The 20,920-nt window shown below is 38.3% G+C and overlaps 2 protein-coding genes across 2 annotated transcripts; both read right to left on the bottom strand.

Moving 5' to 3' along the window:
- Positions 1-943: 943 nt before the first annotated feature.
- Positions 944-1,507, bottom strand: LOC126666464 (uncharacterized). Its single transcript, XM_050359395.1, has 2 exons — positions 1,424-1,507; positions 944-1,369 (listed from the first exon to the last, which is right to left on the bottom strand). The coding sequence occupies exons 1-2, from the start codon at positions 1,505-1,507 to the stop codon at positions 944-946; spliced, it is 510 nt and encodes a 169-aa protein (XP_050215352.1).
- LOC126666480 (uncharacterized) lies at positions 1,508-2,749 on the bottom strand. Its single transcript, XM_050359396.1, has one exon. It carries the CDS (start codon positions 2,747-2,749, stop codon positions 1,508-1,510), a length of 1,242 nt encoding a protein of 413 aa, XP_050215353.1.
- Between the last annotated feature and the right edge of the window lie 18,171 nt (positions 2,750-20,920).

Below are 20,920 nucleotides of genomic sequence, written 5' to 3' on the forward strand. Positions count from 1 at the left end.
TGTACCTGGACTCGGTCACGACGCAGGCTGATCATGATAAATTGACTCGCCAGGAACAGGAGGCAAAAGAGAATCTGGACACTTTGAAAGCCTCGGTGAAGTTGGCGGTTGCTACACTCCAAGGTCGCCGAACCCACGCCAAAGAGCTGGAGGAGAAGATTGCTGCTATGCAACTTCAGCTGGATTCGGAGCAAAAAAGTATTTGTGACATGGAGGCTTCGCTGGATAATGAGATGGTGGAGGGCATCGAGGTTAAGAAATTGCGGGGACTTCTTAAAGGGGATCTTACAAAGCTTAAACCGAAGTATGAGGCGGCGAATACTGAATTTAGCCAGATTCGGAGCAAGCTGGGCGCTTGTTTCCGTCATTTTTGGAACCCCTGTAATGATTATTAATTCAGAACAATTTTTGAATGTTTGAATGTTTGAACCGTACTGCTTTTGATTTGGCTCGGTGGCCGAATCTTTTACTGCTTTGTAAACATTATCACAATTTTATTTTAAATCGGCTGAGGGACCGAATATTTCATAATCCATAGTGTTCATGCATTTTACACCTGTTTAATCGGTCTCGCAAAGTCTGATTTGCCATAAGTTTGCATTTTTATTATTATGAATTATTACATCAAATAGTTGAGAAAAACGGAGTACCCGTTGAAAAAACTCAATCGTAACAATACATGGCCGATCGTAACATAAGGTTTTTACATGTATCGGCCTTGCTAAAGTAAGCTTGTAAAAGTGCTTGGCCGAATAATATATAAAAAGAACTCCAGTTCATATATGTCGGCCTTGGTGAAAACACCTATCGGCTTAGTACGTCCGATAAATATCTGTTGTAGGTGTCATTCTTCGTCGGCTCCAAACAACCGTCGGTCAATGTTTTCCCAACAACTGGGAACATATTTTTTTAGAAACTGACCATTGATCGCCCTGTCATGTTCCTATCCGTCAATATTCGCCAGGACATACGCACCGCCTGTCAACTTGGTAGTTACGATGAACGGACCTTCCCAGTTCGGACTCCATTTACCAAGTTGCGTATCTTTATGGCCAATACGTAGGATCTCCTTCCATACCATATCGCCTATGGCAAATGACTTCGGTTTTACCCGCTTATTATATGCCCTTTCAACCCTTCTTTTTTGGGCTTCAAGGTGATCTAACGCTGCCAATCTCTCCTCATCGAGATCCAAGGAGTCTATCACCATTTTGTCAAAGTAATCGTCCTTGGATAATTTACTCTGGTATAAACGGCGAGTAGACATCACAGTAAGCTCCATTGGAAACATTGCATCATACCCATACACCATCCGAAAAGGCGAAGTTCCTGTGGCCGACTTCTGGCTGGTCCTATTCGCCCAAACTGCCTCTGGCAACAACACATGCCATTATCTTGGGTTTTCTTCAATTATCTTCTGAACGATGAGCTTAATAGCTTTGTTCGTCGCCTCGGCCTGTCCGTTAGCTTGCGCGTATGGTGTTGAGTGCAGCATTTTGATCTTCATCTATGATGCCCACCAAACAATATCGCCTCCTGTGAACATCATCCCTTGATAAGTGGTTATTGATTCGGGTAAGCCATGTCGGTGAACGATGTACTCTTTAAAAAACTTGATGACAGCCTCTTGCGTGGGCGATTTAAGAGGTCTGGCTTCGACCCACTTGGTGAAACAGCAAGTGGCGATGATGACGAAAGTATGGCCATCTGACGAGCCATGATATATTTTCCCTATGAGGTCGACCGTCCATCCTCTAAATGTCCACGGCTTGATGATGGAATGCAGTTCCTCGGCCGGGACGTGCTGTATCGGGCCACATTTCTGACAGACTTCGCACCCTTTAGCATATCTTATGCAGTCTTGTTCCATTTTCGGCCAATAGAAGCCGTATTTATGGATCTGCCATCTCATTTTAGGGCCTGCCTGGTGAGCGCCCGCTATCCCTTCATGTACTTCGGCCATTGCTAACATTGCTTCCTTTGGGCCGATGCATCTGAAGAGTAGCCCTTCAAAACCCTTTTTGTATAACTCGCCTGCTAGGACAACATAGTTTAAGGCCAGGGTCCTTAACCTCCTATTCGTCTGGTCTGGTTCCTCAAACCATCTTAGGATTTCAGTCCTCCAATCTTGGGTGATATCCAATTGGTAGGCCGAATACTTCCTCTCGTCGATGATGATGCCCCCATTATGGAGATTCGGCGTTTCTCTTTCGATTGCGTCGAAATGGATATTCATCTTGTACCCACTGCCGTGTTGAGCCAGATCATTTGCGATACCGTTATCCGCCCTCTCGGTGTATTCCAGCCTTGTATCTTGAAAGCCTTCGATCAGATGTTTTGCCTTGTTGCAATACCTTACCAATAGCTCGGACTCGCACTTGAACTCCCCAATCACTTGTTTGATGACCAACAAAGAATCGCCTCTAACGTTGATTGCCTTTGCCCCCATCTCGGCCAAAATTTTGAGACCGAATATCAGGGCTTCGTATTCTGCTTGGTTGTTGGTACACTCAAACTGGAGTTTGAACGATAGTCGGTAAGATGCCCCTAGGGGCGAGACGATGTGTACTCCGGCGCCTGCCCCCTGGCTAGTCCTGGACCCATCGAACCACATCTCCCATATGGCTATGTCGCAGCAACTAATTACTTCCTCCGTAAGGGTGATACCAGGATGATCGGCCAGGAAATCGGCAAATACTTGTCCTTTTACTGCTCTCTGAGGAACATACACCAATGTAAACTCGGACATAGCGATCGCCCACTTCCCAATCCGATTTCTTAAGTATGGTTTTGACATAATATATTTAATGATATCGGTCTGGGATAGTACGTACACTACTGGCAACAGGTAATATCGTAGTTTGCAGCACGTAAAGTACAAACATAGACACATCTTCTCTATGTCAGTATAGTGAATCTCAGTATCGGTCAGCCCATGGCTCAGATAATAGACCGCTCTTTCGACCCCGTTTTCCTCTTGGGCGAGCATACACCCCAGGGATTCATATGCAGCCGATGATAAAGCAACAATGGTTCATTCGGCTTTGGAGGGGTCATGACCGGAGGTTTGGCCAAGTACTCTTTTAAATCGTCGAACACCTTCTGCTGCTTGTCCGTCCATATCCAGTGATCGGTCTCTTTTCCTCGTAGCAGAACACTCCAACTGCGAAGTCGGCCTGTTGTGTTTGCTATGAATCGTCTGAGGAAATTTATTTGACCGATTAGTCTCTGAAGCTGCTTCTTTGTTTTAGGCGGTTCAGCATTAATGATCGCCTTGGCTTTGTTTTTATCTATCTCTACTCCCCGCTGGTGAACCAAAAAACCCAAGAAGTTACCAGCCGATACTCCGAATGCGCATTTAAGACGATTCATTTTTAACCCATTAGACTGTATGCGCTCGAACCCTTTCCTCATATCGGCCAAATGAACCTCCTCGGTATTCGACTTTACCACCACATCGTCAATGTATACTTCAAGGCAATCCAGACCTCTGAACATCTTATTCATCGCTCTTTAATAGGTCGCACCCGCGTTCTTCAAGCCGAAAGGCATAACGACCCATTCATAAGCTCCAATCGGCCCAGGACATCTGAAAGCCGTTTTAGATACGTCTTCCTTGCTGATTGGTACTTGATTGTACCCGGAGTGTGCGTCGAGGAAACTGAGCATCGTATGTCCTGCTGCTCTATCTATCAGCATATCGGCCACAGGCATCGGGTATTCGTCCTTTGGCGTGGCCAGGTTGAGGTTTCAAAAATCTACACATACCCTCAATTTGCCATTTTTCTTCATCACAGGGACGATGTTAGATAGCCATTCGGTGTACTGAGCTTCTCGGATAAATTTGGCACCTTCTAACCGTTTAATTTCGTCCGGGATGAGGGTATCCACTTCGCTTGACATTCGTCGGGGGGGCTGTCGAAATGGCCAAAAACCACTTTTTAGAGGGAGCTTCTGTTCAGCGATATCTGGATCGAGGCCCGGCATTTCATCGTACGACCAGGCGAAACAGTCGCGAAATTCGATGAGTAAAGCGATCAGCCGTCCTTTGAATTCTCCAAATAACCCGGCGTTGATATATATAGGTCTGGGCGATTCAACCGTGCCCTAGTTTACTTCTAACAAGTCATCTTGTACATGGGCGAGATCATCTCTCAGTTTCCCTGTTGCCAACTGTATATCCCCAATTCTCAGCGATCCTGTTGGGTCTTGATCCTGGTCCTCGTAGATGCATTCGGCCGATGAAACATCATATAGAGAAGCCAGTTGTCTGATCTTCTCCCTTAATTCCTTGTGTCGTGCTATCATTCTAAACGTTTGATGATAGTAGATCGGCTGTTGCCCCCAAGGGTCATTGACATTGGCCGATCCGAGTTGACCAACAAGCGGGGTACGCTTGCCTTCCCTTTGGAACTAAGGGACTGTATGTTTCGCACTTCTTCGTCGTATAAACGTGCCTCAAGTACATTATGGTCTTCGCCGAAAGGGTTGGGATCGCCCTGAACAACTTCGGCTTCACCGTCCTCTCGCCATATGAACAGCATTTGATGCATGGTAGACGGTATGCACATATTGGAGTGTATCCAATCTTCGGCCAAGCAATATGTTGTAGTTGCTCCGGGCGTTGACCACGAAGAACCCCTCTTCGGTCTCTACCCGCCCAACCTTTATCTTGAGAGTAATGTACCCCTCAGGCGGCGTCTCGCCTCCGGCGAAATCGGTCATGTAAACGTCAGTTGGGTCTAGCTGATCCCGGTCTATGCCGAGCTTCTTGAGCATCTTCGCCGGTAATATATTGACCCCAGCTCCGTTATCAATAAGGACCCTGTTGACTGATACCTATGTGTGCGAACGCACACCTGCTGGGGTGCGAACACACACTGGGCCGTGCGCATGCACGGGACCCTTCGGGCGCTCGCACAGCCAGCAATCGTACCTGTTTGGACATTTTGCCCTGCTTTAACCTAGATTTCCGACTTCAAGTACGTAGGGCATTAAAAGTGAATCACGGATTAACACAACGAGAAATTTGGATATCGAACATATAAGGAACCTAAGTTTAAAAATCGATGAATAAGAGATATAACAAATATCTCGACTAAGTATTAGAATACGATCAAAGTTAAGAGTCGTATTTGAAATACGATTATATTAACCTAAGTTTATAACTTAGGGTTTTGATACTAGGTTTACGTTTATGAATTAAACGTACAGGTGATTCGGATAAGTAGCTGACGTATCGACGAGCTATCAGGCCCATGAGCTGGAATATCTACGTGATCAAACGACGTATGGAGTTCGCGTTCATGGGATCTTGATATTTTTATTATTCGGAAAGCGGTCATTGTGCAAATTTACTTTCGCGTATTATTATTATAAAAGTTATTTTCATACCTTATTAGTACAATTATCAGTACATCGCATGTATACGAATTGTTCGTATAAGATGATATGTTTGATGAATTTGATTATATGAATGCTATTATATTCATTGTTTTGAATATGAGTAGCTAGTGTGAGATCCATAGAAATCAATTACCCTATTGAGTGTGAATAGGTTATGATGATATAAGAATACGCACGATTACGAGAATTTGAATAAGAGTGCGATACGAGAGTGAACTCGGTTAAAATAACCTGAGCCCCACGAGAGTGAACTCGATTAAAGTAACTTGAGCCCCGTATCTAGTGGGTTGGACCCACCAGTGAGTTGGACTCACACTTTGGAATTAAGAGATTGGTCGGGCTGACGTGGTTGAGTGTAAACACTCCCGGGTCGGACCATTTGAATTAAGTTGAATTGATTATATACATTTAGCAAATCAAGGATTAGAGTTTCGATAGGGTTTGTTACTTAAGAATGTTTGATGTGTGCTTATATCATGTATGGAATTTACATACGTATTATGCGATGCTATAATTTGATAATATCATTAGTAATTTGCAAACTCACTCAGTATTTTCCCAAATACTGACCCCTCACTTTGATGTTTGCAGGTAGTAGGAGTCGGATCAGACAAACCATCTCCATTGTGCCAGAAGTCGTTGGACTTGCACAAGTATGAATTCATAGAGCTGCAGTAGTCAGTAGGCGTCAATAGAAGATATTGTGAATTGGTTTCAAATAACTTATTTTCACTATAAACTCTGATATGATATTATAATAACTATATATGTATTATCTGAAAGAGTTTTTCTGAAAACGTTTTATATATAATATTATGTTTAATTGCAAAAAAAAAAATTATAACTGTTTTAGGCTTGCTATAGGTTTCGGAGCTACCACTCCCATTCCCTAGCGCCGGTCTCGACTCAATATTTTGGGTCGTGACAATTTATTAAGTTAAGAATAAGAAAAGAAGAAAAGAAAGGTTACAACATAAGGAAAAATATCATCGCCATCTTCATTCCATTTTTTGCGCGCGATGGACGATTGACTCCATAACTCCGCAACCCGGCCACCGATTTCAATGATTCAAGTTCCGATAAAAAGTTAACTCACATATGAATAAGGTAACCTCTTCAATTTGGAATTCGATTGAGGTTTTAATGGTGTTTGCTGACTTTGAAATGGGTGAATATTCTGCTTTGTAATTGATGACATATTTCAGCTTTTAAGTCATGATTTTGATTGGTTTCAGTGAGGTTTATGCAAAAACTATCTAAGAATCGAATTAGGGAATGATGGAGCGGAGTAAAGGCATCAGATTCTGTTCAAAGAGCAGAATCCTTGCTGCTCTAGATGAGCAGAATATTATTTTTGCTCAAGAGCAGAAAAAACGTTTCTGCTCGAGAAGCAACATCTGCTTATTAGAGCAGATGATGGACTGCTCTAAAGAGCAGAAATGGAGTCTTCTATGAAGACTCCATAAGAGAAAAAGGGACTGTTTTAAAACAGTCCTCAATTGAGGCCAAGGAGGCTACTTCGCGACCGAAAATAGAGCGTTAAACGCGAGAATTTGAAATCAGAGTTAGTTTGTATGGATAAATGATGTTGAATAGATTGAATATAAGTAATTTAATTATAGTGTTGTTAAATTAAGTTGATGGATTATGAGGCTTGAAGTTAAATGGAAAAACATAAGTTAAAAAAGATGAGTTAAAACATGTTTGAGGAGCAAACTTTGAAATAAGATCGGAATTGGTTGGTTTTTGTGTCGTTTCGTTCGTTATGATATAAAAAACGAAAGTATGATAGAGCTGTTGCCACAACAGCGGCAGAGAAGCTTCAGAATTGCAGCAAAGACAACAGCCCATAGGGTTGTTTTCTGTAGTTTTGAAAACAGTCCGGGGTAACAACTTTCGGGCTAGTTTCCCACACTTCCGAGCGCTATTTTGAAACTAAGGTCTAAAAAAATATTGTAGGTGACATTCAACTTTAGGAATGTCATTTTTATTTAGAGTTTGGACCACTCTAAGTAATAGTTTTAATAGCTCAAAGATGATCAAAAAGATTATGTTAAATACCAAAAACACGCGAAAGTTTGTGATTTTTGATGCATTTAAGTCTTGTTTTTAAAATGCGATGTTATTTTGAGTAGTACCATTAGTAATGTGTACTCGCTCAGCTTATAGCTAACCCGTTGATGTTTACCCCCTTTCAGGTGGCTAGAGTCGGATCAAACAGTAGTATCTTTTGTGTCGGAAGTCTTTGGCTTGCACAAAGTACGAGTTCCCCTAGCGCTGCAGTAGTATAAGGTGTTAGTAGTAAATATATATTGCTTTCCATGTGCTGTGGCAAAAAAGATGTAGTTTTGAAAAATGGTTTGTCTATAAATGTTATATGTGATTAAATGTTATTACTCAAGTAATTGAGGTAGTATACTCGTATTAAACGTTTATTTTGATATATTTTGATATATTTCGAATATATATTTGTTTATAAACGTTTACCGTATTGAATCGAACGTATACGTATTATTTTTATATTTCGAATGTGAATATGGATAGATTGGATTGTGTAAACGTGTTAGGGGTGGGAAAATGGAGTTAAAGCACGTTAGAAAGACTGAGAAATTAAATTTCCTAGGGCTATGCACTCGGGTGAACGAATGTGCACCATAAGGAGGTGCACGATCGTGCACTGCCCTAGGATGCACGATCATGCACCCAAGGTGCACGATCGTGCACCATGTTGAGATGTCGATATGAGGGGACTTTTCTGGGATTTTTGCCCTAATAACATGACGTATTACCATTGATCCGAAAATGTTTTAAAACGATAACTTCTTTTGGAAGAAAGTGAAAAGGGTTTTAAACCTAAACCTAAAGACTTTTAAAAGGAGATTTTAAAAGTAAAGTTAAACGTTTATAATGGATTTTAAAAGAATTAAAGTCGACGTTTAAACGGTTTTTAAGATTTAGCAAAGGGTTTTGCTAAATACCTAGTATATGACTGAGGATTGTTTTGACAATTAAGTCTATACTATAAATGGTTTTCTTTAGATATTGTGATACCTAAAATAACCTCTAGAGAGAAGTTTGAATATTTTCTCAAAATGAGAATTTATACTATGATTTTAAAAGAAAAGAGACCATAAGTGTTACATGTTTATATGATTATATGATTGACCTAGAACTGGGTTTATGGACCTAGAAATTTTATAGGAAACATATATTGATGTGTTTTATCCTGTTTGCTTTGTGTGTTTAGACCGACAAGCTAGCCAGCAGTCTGACCTCAACCACATGATTAAGTTCCAAACCTAGCGGTGTTTGTGAGTTCATTTGTTTGCATTTTGAATATTAGTATTCATTTGTTTTTAAATCCATAAATCGCACTAAGTATGAAACTTAGCCAAGGAAGATCTACTGAAACGAGCTATCTATTGGGCAATAATAGGACTGTGTGATCACCGATGTTAATGACTAGATTAGAGGTAAACTCTATAAGCATATACGTTATGATTAGGTTTTAAGCCAGATGCTTGCAATGCGGCTTAAACCTAATGGGTAGTTCTGAGGTGCCAGTGATTTAAGTTCCGGCCCAGCAACCCAATATGGAGTTAAGATGGCTGTGATACTTATGTATACAGCTGGTCCTGTACTAAACAAGAGTTGTGCATATGCAATATATATGATAATATTATAACATAGCAGGACTAGGTTTCATGTGGATCAAGAACTGATAATATTTTGATAATACCGATATTTTGTCTATACACGATTTTGGTATATAATTGTAAACCTATCTACTCACTCAAAAATATTAATATTTCTGACTCCATTGTTGTTTATCATTTTCAGGTACCTAACTACCGGGTCTGGTCGAGCTTCCACCCTTTTCCATTAGGGAAGCTTATCTTGTTGTTATGTAAATAACACTTTAAACTCTTAGATGTTGCAATAGTGTATATAGGTGTGCTATGCCAGTGGCCACATCAGGGTTCCTCTGTCTATATACTCTGATAGGAACCTGACTTTGTCTAACTCTACTAAGTGGCTACTTAATAGGCATATGGTGTTTTATGGTGTTCCCTACGGTTAGGCCAAGCTTCGTGTCTTTGGTGTACAAAGACACTGTGTATAGTTTAGCTGGCCTTGCATTTGTGTGCTTAATGTGCATGTTTTAAATATGTTTGATATAACTCTTGAAAGAAAAAGTGTTTGATATATTTTATTAAACATATTGTTCGGATGCGTGGTTTGAGACAGGGCTCCCTGTGAGGCAAGGCACGTGAGCTAAGTCCCTGGACCACCACACCGGTTTTCAAAAATGCTCGTGGATAAGAATAACTAGGGTTATTCAACTAGCATTTCTGAAAATGCGATTTCGCTATATGAATATTTTCAGAATGTGTTTTCCACGTTAAACGAAAAAATGTTTTAACGGTGTTTTTTGAAAACGGGTCGTACGCGAGGTAAGATCTAGATTTATATTTGCGAAAAATTTATAGAGTTTTAGGCTTGACACGGGATTCGGAACAACCATTTCCATTCCCTAGCGCCGGTCTCGGCTCGAGTTTCGGGGTGGAAATCGGGTCGTGACAAAGGTGGTATCAGAGCAATGTTTTAGGACTTGAGTGTCCGAAGTATTGTTGCTGATATATGTTAAGTAGAGGTACTAGAAGTCATAAGAATTCCTAGTAAACTATTGCAGCAATATAGGATTCAAGTCATGTCTTGATCAGTTGTCAGTTATTGAATACATTCAGCTATAGATAGCACTATCCATGTGTGTAGTATGTATTGATGTTTTGATCAGGAACACATGAGTTGTTCTTGTGTTCGAGACACGTTACAACTGATGGAACATGTGAGATGTTCCTAGGTTGGAAACACGTTACAATCATGGAGGGGAATGGTTAGAACAGATGACCTGTATTCGAGGAGAATGGTTCTGTTAGAATACAGGATAAAACGAAGATTACTCTGAATTTTTGCTTGAGAAAATAGTTAGATTTTCTCTGAATTGTCTAATTGTTAGGTGTTTTGCTTATATAAGGTAATAGTTGATACCTGTTATATGAAAATGTGATTTTTCTATAACTATCACATACAGTACTTATGCTGAAATTTCATGTGTTTCAGTATGTCTGGCCTAGTAGAGCTCATACGCATGTGGGGTCTAATCCACATAAGTATGCGACATCAGAATGCAACATGGACATATGGGAGGATGCTATTGTAGTGGAGGAATTAGAGAGAATTTTGAATGAAGAAATAAATAGTATCAGAAATAGCCATAGTTTTGTATCTGAATCAACAGCTACATCAGCTTATCTAGGATTTAAGGTGAAAGAGTTTTTAGCTGAGGTTGACCATCTAAGGAGGGTTCAACATTAAATAAGACACTCGCCGAGTCAGTCGTGGGAATACGTGAACGAGTGGGAGATGCAAGAGAACCAAAGTTTGGATAGGCTGAGGGATTATATGGACAAGTATACTAGAGAAGATTTGAATGTGTTGGCATACACTATCGAGTTTATGCGTTTATGCGAAGAAATACCTGAGCTAGTTCGTGATGGTGAGGAAGTTGCAAGTAGGTACGTCAAAGGTTTGGGGTCTGAATTTGAGGAACTCACGGCGGTAAACTCTAATTATGTGGCATATCTGGCTGGGCGTGCAAAGCAGATAGAGAATAAGTTGAGGAGGAACGACATACCCCTCCAGCCATACTATTATACCAAACCTGAAGAACTTACTACTACATTTCCTAGGGTAGAAAACTCTGGACCCGCGAGGCAGTACAACCCCTATTTTGTTCCGCGAGGGGGAAAAGATAAAGGAAAATTGAAATTCCGCAGATGGCGAGGTAAAGGCCCTGTAATACCCCAAATATTTTAGAATAATTAAGTCGTGCCACGTGTTGTGAATTTCGATAAATTAAATTAAGAAGGATTTAATTTAATTATATTGGAAATTTAAATAATTTTTAATAAGCGGATTAGCGGGATTTAAGGAAAAGACTTAGAAAATTTATATAAAATAAATAATAAATCCCGAGGTGATAATTATCTCGTCAAGGTCCGCGAAATGTTTTATAGTATTTGTGATAAAAGTTTCGGGTCAATTGGAGACCTTTTAAAATTTGGACGCGGATGCGTTTAGGACTAAATTGTAGATTTTGAAAAGTTTAAGGGCTAAAGTGTAAATTAGCCAATTGAGCCTCGAGAATAGAAATTAGAGGATTATTGACGGAAAATAATAGTTTTAGAGTCGTATTATTTATTTGGATATAAATAATACGTACGTAATTGAGTTAAAGTAAATAGTTAATTGTTAAGTTAAAATAGAAAGTTTAAAAGAGAATTGGTTTAAGATGAAGAGATGAAGGATTAAAATAGAATAGTAGCCAACTATATATATGATTTCCTTCCAGATGAAGGATTCAGAAACCAAACCTCAGCTTCTTTCTTTCCTTCGTCAAAATCTATCGGTTCCGTCGCTCGATCTCCAATTCTCGTCCGTTTTCGACGTTATATCGCTCGAATCGATCGGATTTCAACAGGTAATCACGGTAAGCTTGACGTTTTCTTGTTTGAATGGATAAATTTTAAGTTATATCGAGTTAAATTTTTAGGCCACGAAACAATTATATCGTTTTAAACGATATTAGAATTGAATTATAGCATTTTGAATATAGATTAAGCGTTTTGGATGCGTTAGGATCGTTTTTATATCGAAAGCACGTCAGAAACGGAGCCGGGGTGAAAACCCGTGGCTGTGCGCCGCACGGTCCAACTGTGCGAACGCACAACATACTGTGTGATCGCACAGTGCTGTGCGAACGCACAGTCTCTAGCACAGTCCTCTGTGCGAACGCACAGTGAGACGTGCGCTCGCACAGTGTTTGGCCGATGATACGTTTTGGGGAATTTACCCGTTCTCGCGTAAAAGTATTGGAATTGATTAGCTTATCGACTAATTATCTATTAATTTGAATTATTTAACCTAGCGAGGTTAAAAGAGAATTTATTTAAAAGGGATATTCGATCCGTAAACTAGTTAGACACCGTTTATTGGAATGCACGTGAGAAGCACGATAATCGATAAGAGTAATGCGTCGTGTCTCGAGTCTGAAATCGATCCTAGAATAGGATTCTGATGTGAGTCAATTGTTTTGAAATAGTTTTAGATCCGTCAAGGCAAGGAGCTGCTGGACCAGGAGCTCGGGAAGCTAGACGTTTCTGAGCGCCGGAGTAGTTTTGGATAAGCGGCCACAGTGAGTTTATACGATTTGCTTTTAAAGTATTTATACAAGCAATTATTTTTATATTGCTTTATATTTTAATTGCATGTTTATAATGTGGAAATTTTATATGAATTGCGCATACGCTTGATTTGAAACCAGTATTGATCCGATAGAACGTGCTACCTATTGAGCGGCAATAGGACTGCGTGATCACCAGTTTTGATTTGATACAGCTGTAAATACGATTAAGAATACGAATTCCGAAGTTGGATGTACGAATGCGATACGAGAGGTAACTCGGTTACGGTGTAACCTGAGCCCCGTATCTAGTAGGTTGGACCTACCAGTGGGTTGGACCCTTCATTGGAATTAAGAGATTTGTCGCGACTGACGTGGTTGAGGATGAATACTCCCGGGTCGGACTATTGGATAAGGTATCCTCTGAGTTCATACGTTTAGCATGTTCAAGGATTAGGGTTTCAATCGGATCTTATACTTGTCTACATGAGGTTTGAATGCTATTGCATTGTTTTATGTTTTATTTGAATACTTATTAGTAACTGTATGAACTCACTCAGTATACTACCATATACTGACCCCTCATAGTCTTTCCTTTCAGGTGAAAGTATTTTAAAGGATGGACTTCCATTTCTTGTTCCGGAAGTCTACAGTCGTTGAAGTATGTGTCAAAGGATGTATCACTTCATAGCGCTGCAGTAGTCCGTAGATGTCTGTTTGTGAATAATGTTGAAGTCAAACGGTATATATATAATAAATTTTAAAGAATGATGTTTTCTCCCGTTTGATTTCTTTAACCAATTTCCATGAGTGGAATTGGTCACGATTATGACTAGAAATAGGGCAGTGCTAGATATGATATATCGCTCGGTAAGACCCTGGTTTCTAAGAATCATTTGCAAATGTTTTCGGAAAACAATTAAAGTAATTTGATATTTGAAGTGATAATGTATTAAAAGGTTTTCGGAAAATGTTTTCTATAGAATAATATATTTAATTCGCGAAAAATTCATAGTAGTTTTAGGCTAGCTACGGGTTCCGGAGCTACCACTCCCGTTCCCTAGCGCCGGTCTCGGCTCAATAATTTGGGTCGTGACAATTGTGGTATCAGAGCAGTTGGTCCAGTGCTAATATGTGATTTCGGAACAGTTGGTCCAGGATACCATTGTTCTTGTGTGTGAGTCTACCTAGGAACTACTGGAGCACATAGGGATTCGAGTCATGTCTTGATCAGTTTTTGTTTGATCTTAAGATTTTAACTCTCCTCCCTACGATCTGAGTCTGTTAGTATGATCAATAGGATTGTTAGACGATATACGTATTCGAAAGTATTCTGCTTATGTAAGAATGATCGATATAATATATGATCGTTGCGTATGATCACGTACAAGGTGGACAGTCGACATTATACAACGCGATGACGAGGCTAGCATACTAAGTATTATGTGGTATAACGATACCATCAAAGTCATGCGATAAGCGCTAAGAAATGGTCGATAGTGAAACATGGATCTAGAGGGATGAAAGAATTTCCCGAGTTACAGAGTTTAAGGCTTAGAGAACTTACAAGGTGAAAGATTTGTGATTTACAAAGATTAACTGTTTTAATGATTTTGAAAGTATAATTGTGCCTAGATTCGATATAGTAAGATACTATTGCCATGACACGAATAGAATTGCATCACTACATACACATTAAATGAAAAAAAATAGAAACTGAATTCATACATTAGTAGGACAGTGCATCATATGCAATATGCTCAGATAAAAGGTAAGTTATGGCAACTCCTTGGGGATGAGAGACGTCATCGCCCTAGTGCACAATTATACTAATGCTTAAAGAATTTAAACATGAATTTTGTAACAGAGTCAGTTTCTTGGGATTTCAAAGATTTTTGAAATGGTTGCAGCCATAATTGTTTTAATGTGAGTTGACCTAAACTAGAACTCTGTAACGAAGGTGAAATATTCGAGATCTACATACAAGAAACTCTCGAAAGTACAACGAACGTGTACGAGAATACGAGCAAGAAGTTATACCTTGGAAAGACATGAAGATATTCGTAGTTCTGTGATCTATTATAGAATAAGGATGATAAGATAGGCTGGAATGGTTAAGTATAATCCATTGACCAGTGAACTAGGATGTCTTTATCTTTGAACGAAGTGATTAGAACTCTATATGGTATGATGATAGAAATGCGAAAAGTGATAGTTGAATATGATAATCGATCTATAGCTTAAACCTTAGAGACAGAAGACAATCTCTATGTATGGATGACGCAAGTTTTACACGATATCAGAAGATTGTTAAACCAACATATCTTTTGATTGAACCGTCGGATCGGTTTAATATCGGAGTACAATATTCATAAGAAGGTTGACTAGGAGTTGACCGTTGCGATCGTCGAACGGAGAACTAAGCGACAGCTTCATAAGACTATTCATAGGAGACTTGTACGGCTAGAAATAACCAACTTAATCAACATACTACAAGAGTACAATAAGTAAGAACGTAAGATATGTATCAGATGTGGATGAGATGATAAATAAGATTAATAAAGTCAAAGGAATGAGTGGATATATAAGGAATATATATGAAGTATAAGACAACTAGATTGAAATAAGAAAGATGAAGCGCAAAGAGCATAGTACGATAGCTATGCGATGTTGATGATGATTCTCAAAGGATGACATGAATGCTGCATGTGGGAGAATGGCACACGTTTCATGACGAAGATTGTACCAGACATATACGAATTAAAAGTTCCATATTTTAGGACTGGCGAATAGATTGAAGTAAGTTAACACTTAGGATACGTAATATGTTACGAATGAAGGTACCTAAATAAAGATATTACGACAAACGGAAAATGCAAGACAACGATGTATAAAAGGAAGTTAAGCTATGATAGATGTAAAAGAGAAAGAAAAATATATAGCTAGTAAAGACAGAAAGATCCTATAGTTTGATACGAAGAGTGACGACGAATGAGGAAAATGAATAGTTAAGATTGAAATACCAAGAGTGAAGTCGTAATTTAAGGACATTGATTGCAGTTCAAGGTATACTAGTTTGAATACAAAAGAGGATTTTGACATCATGTAGTTTCAAGATCAAAGGGTACAGTAACTGTACCTAGATTAGAATGGCAAATGATGACATAGATCATTTTGGAGTATGGCCAAGAGTTTATTAACGATTTATAAGTAATTGGGATAAGAAGAAAGGATACGTGGAACGTTAATGATTGGTATTTTAACTTTCAAACGATAGACGGAGTAAGATCAAACATTCTAATGGCAGCGATGTTTGTTTAGAATCCAAAATGTCTCGCGAGACATCTAGGACGAATCAAGCGAGTAAATAGATAAGTGACTAGTGAATGAAATTAAGGAATATGAAAGGAAGTAATGAGTTGTAATAAGAATGAGTCGTAAATAAAAGTATTTATAAATAGTTCGAGTACAAGGAAAAGTACAAAGAAAGAAACGAAAGGTTATTATAGAAGTTTATAAACGTCGTTTTTACGATTTCAAGCATAAAGCTATCTAAGGATTCATAAACCAACATGAAGCGAATGGTTTTAACAGAGGATGTATAATAGAAAGAGGCAAAGTACCTATCAAAAGTAATAGAGAAATGAATAGCCAGATTAACTAATTAAGTCTAATACCTCCCTGGAACAAAAGAGCTAATGAAGGATTAAACCAGGATTATTCAAGAATCTATGAGATCCGTAATGACATTAGAGTATAATAATGTGAAGATTAAGATTGGATTAACATTAAGTGTCATTAGATAAGGAATGTCTAATGAAAATAATAAGTCATTAAGATAGGAAGCTATTGAAAGAATATGAAATAACAACGATACTTCGAGAGATAGACCAAAGTAACATGAAGAATGCTTGTAGCTATTGACAAGGATGGGCTACAAAACTAATCTACAAATTTGGGAATTAGAAACAAAGTCTCAAATGAAAGGAAAGTTATACTAACAAGAGAAATTAATGAAATCAAAGGATCAAGAGACAAAATACGTTGTGAAAGGTGGATGCTAAACATATTAAGTAATGCCAAGAGTGCATTTAACTTCATAAGATTAAGAAACTATGAAGTATGAAAACAAAAATGTTAAGTTGAACTGTACAAGTCTAGGGGAACGTGTACGGAAAAAGCAATACAGATGAATGCTATAAAAGATCTCCCTCATCTAAGTAAAAACCACATCGACAAGGATAGAAATGTGGATATAAGCATTTAAGCGAATTTGGGTACTTACACTAGGAAGTATTTCAAGAGAGATTTGATTCGTGGTATAAGGCCATAAGATTACTAAGTCAACGGAGCGAAGAATTAATAAGCAATAAGGACAACGTATCTCTTCACTCTACGATCAACTAGAGTGAAATTATACATCATAAGAAGAAAAATAACCACAAGATAATGAATACAAGAGTAAGATTAGTAGAGCTAGATGTGAGATAATTACTTTGGACAAGTAATTTAAGTAATGCAAGCAAGGAACCTTGCTACATGCAAGTAAGTAGTAAGCTGTTAAGAAACAACAAAACCCAGAAGTTTAAAGAACATGAGAGGTTATGAGGACGACAATTTGTAGTATCTATAAGAGATTAAGTGCTGGAACCTGCGAGCAAAGTAATAAGAGAATAAAGAACAAGATTTTTAGTAATTCCAGTAAAAGAACGACCGCGGTACGCCAAAAGGATTAGTGATAGTCGTATCCAAACGACGTCAAATACATGAAAAAGGAGTAAAGCGTGCAATGCAACAGATGACATAACATTTGAACATATTTCTGCTTACAACAGTTCATTAGAATGGCCAGCCAAAGGCAAGCGATTCCAAGAAAGATGTATCAAATCCTTCTCAAATAATTCAACCGCAAGCGACGGAAGTGACCGAAGAGCCTGTCATATGAAGAAAAGCCAGCCAAGATTATTAGTACGTAAGTATGGAAGCTATGATAAAAGTTCTTTGGAGAAGTTAGTCTGTAGAAGAATATACGTGAGCAACATAAGAAGATATGAGGCAGAAATATTCGTATTTTTTAGCATAGGTACGTGGCAAAAGTTTTAAATTCGAGGACGAATTTATTTTAAGGGGGGGTGAATGTAATACCCCAAATATTTTAGAATAATTAAGTCGTGGCATGTGTCGTGAATTCCGATAAATTAAATTAAGAAGGATTTAATTTAATTATATCAGAAATTTAAAATAATTTTTAATGAGCGAATTAGCGGGATTTAAGGAAAAGACTTAGAAAATTGATATAAAATAAATTATAAATCCCGAGATGATAATTATCTCGTCAAGGTCCGCGAAATGTTTTATAGTATTTGTGATAAACGTTTCGGGTCAATTGGAAACCTTTTAAAATTTGGACGCGGATGCGTTTAGGACTAAATTGTAAATTTTGAAAAGTTTAAGTGCTAAAGTGTAAATTAGCCTATTGAGCCTCGAGAATAGAAATTAGAGGATTATTGACGGAAAATAATAGTTTTGGAGTCGAAATATTTATTTGGATATAAATAATACGTACGTAATTGAGTTAAAGTAAATAGTTAATTGTTAAGTTAAAATAGGAAGTTTAAAAGAGAATTGGTTTAAGATGAAGAGATGAAGGATAGAAATAGAATATTAGCCAATTATATATATGATTTCCTTCCAGATGAAGGATTCAGAAACCAAACCTCAGCTTCTTTCTTTCCTTCGTCAAAATCTATCGGTTCCGTCGCTCGATCTCTGTTTCTCGTCCGTTTTCGACGTTCTATAGCTCAAATCGATCGGATTTCAAAGGGTAATCATGGTAAGCTTGTCGTTTTCTTGTTTGAATGGATAAATTTTAAGTTATATCGATTTAAAATTTGAGGCCACGAAACGATTATATCGTTTTAAACGATATTAGAATTGAATTATAGCGTTTTGAATATAGATTAAGCGTTTTGGATGCTTTAGGATCGTTTTTATATCGAAAGCACGTCGGAAATAGAGCCGGGGTGAAAACCCGCGGCTGTGCGCCGCACGGTCCAGCTGTGCGAACGCACAGCATACTGTGCGATCGCACAGTGCTGTGCGAACGCATAGTCCTGTGTGCGAACGCACAGTGAGACGTGTGCTCGCACAGTGTTTGGCCGATGATACGTTTTGGGGAATTTACCCGTTCTCGCGTAAAAGTATTGGAATTGATTAGCTTATCGACTAATTATCGATCAGTTTTAATTATTTAACCTTACGAGGTTAAAAGAGAATTTATTTAAAAGGGATATTCGATCCGTAAACGAGTTAGAAACCGTTTTTATTGGGATACACGTGAGAAGCACGATAATCGATAAGAGTAATGAGTCGTGTCTTGAGTCTGGAATCAATCCTAGAATAGGATTCTGATGTGAGTCAATTGTTTTGAAATAGTTTTAGATCCGGCAAGGCAAGGAGCCGCTGGACCAAGAGCTAAGGAAGCTAGACGTTTCTGAGCACCGGAGTACTTTTGGATAAGCGGTCACAGTGAGTTTATACGATTTGCTTTTAAAGTATTTATACAAGCAATTATTTTTATATTGCTTTATATTTGAATTGCATGTTTATAGTGCTTAATTTTTATATGAATTGCACATACGCTTGATTTGAAACCAGTATTGATCCGATAGAACGTGCTACCTATTGAGCGGCAATAGGACTGCGTGATCACCAGTTTTGATTTGATACAGCTGTAAATACGATTAAGAATACGAATTCCGAAGTTGGATGTACGAATGCGATACGAGAGGTAACTCGGTTACGGTGTAACCTGAGCCCCGTATCTAGTAGGTTGGACCTACCAGTGGGTTGGACCCTTCATTGGAATTAAGAGATTTGTCGCGACTGACGTGGTTGAGGATGAATACTCCCGGGTCGGACTATTGGATAAGGTATCCTCTGAGTTCATACGTTTAGCATGTTCGAGGATTAGGGTTTCAATCGGATCTTATACTTGGCTGCATGAGGTTTGAACGCTATTGCATTGTTTTATGTTTTATATGAATACTTATTAGTAAATGTATGAACTCACTCAGTATATTCCCATATACTGACCCCTCACAGTCTTTCCTTTCAGGTGAAAGCATTTTAAAGGATGGACTTCCATTTCTTGTTCCGGAAGTCTACAGTAGTTGAAGTATGTGTCAAAGGATGTATCACTTCATAGCGCTGCAGTAGTCCGTAGACGTCTGTTTGTGAATAATGTTGAAGTCAAACGGTATATATATAATTAATTTTAAAGAATGATGTTTTCTCCCATTTGATTTCTTTAACCAATTTCCATGAGGGAATTGGTCACGATTATGACTAGAAACAGGGCAGTGCTAGATATGAGATATCGCTCGGTAAGACCCTGGTTTCTAAGAATCATTTGTAAATATTTTCGGAAAACAATTAAAGTAATTTGATATTTGAAGTGATAATGTTTTAAAAGGTTTTTGGAAAATGTTTTATATAGAATAATATATTTAATTCGCGAAAAATTCATAGTAGGTTTAGGCTAGCTACAGGTTCCGGAGCTACCACTCCCGTTCCCTAGCGCCTGTCTCGGCTCAATAATTTGGGTCATGACAGGCCCGATGATTCGTGAGGCGTTCAGTCTCAACGATTATCGTCAGGTAACGTTTAGTTATGTGTTTAATGTTTATGTTAGTATGTTTATGTGTTTTCAATATTCGCGTTAGAATTGGAAAACATAAACTACAGATATAAATTATATCCTTAAACAAAAAGAAAAACACATACAATTAAACATTAAAAGATAAATAATGAATGAAAATGTTAGGTATGTTAAGAAATGTGCATCCTTAAATAGAAATCAATAACTATTGATAATCAACCAAATGATGTGAAGAAATAATAATCCTAATGTGAGAATAACGTATTAGGATTAAGAACTTGAAATGTTACGGAGCAGTAGTTTGAAAAAAGCTTACAGAGTGAGTATTACAGTTTTGTTTTAAAAATGTATTATTGTGCTCAGATGCATCATGAATGCACATTGCACGATCATTATAGAAAAAGGAATAATTCCATATACTTATACAAAAATGATCTTGTTAGGACATGCATCATGTATATTAGTATATCAAAGAGAAAGTGGATTGTATATCAACTCTTTGGGGATGAGAGATGTCATCATCCTGAGCCACAATTGTACAAAAGTTTAAAAATGTGAACTGTTAGATCACGATTTTGAAGAGATGAATTTAAAAAAATCCAGCTGGT

This window comes from Mercurialis annua, linkage group LG1-X (genome assembly GCF_937616625.2).
Source record: "Mercurialis annua linkage group LG1-X, ddMerAnnu1.2, whole genome shotgun sequence".
Taxonomy (NCBI): Eukaryota; Viridiplantae; Streptophyta; class Magnoliopsida; order Malpighiales; family Euphorbiaceae; genus Mercurialis; species Mercurialis annua.

Excerpts from the sequence above, each read along its gene's own strand:
- LOC126666480 (XM_050359396.1), bottom strand. The coding sequence starts at position 2,749 with ATGTCCGAGTTTACATTGGTGTATGTTCCTCAGAGAGCAGTAAAAGGA.
- LOC126666464 (XM_050359395.1), bottom strand. The coding sequence starts at position 1,507 with ATGAAGATCAAAATGCTGCACTCAACACCATACGCGCAAGCTAACGGA. Across the intron at positions 1,370-1,423 it reads ACAAAGCTATTAAGCTCATC|GCAGTTTGGGCGAATAGGAC; the intron begins GTTCAGAAGATA and ends TTGTTGCCAGAG.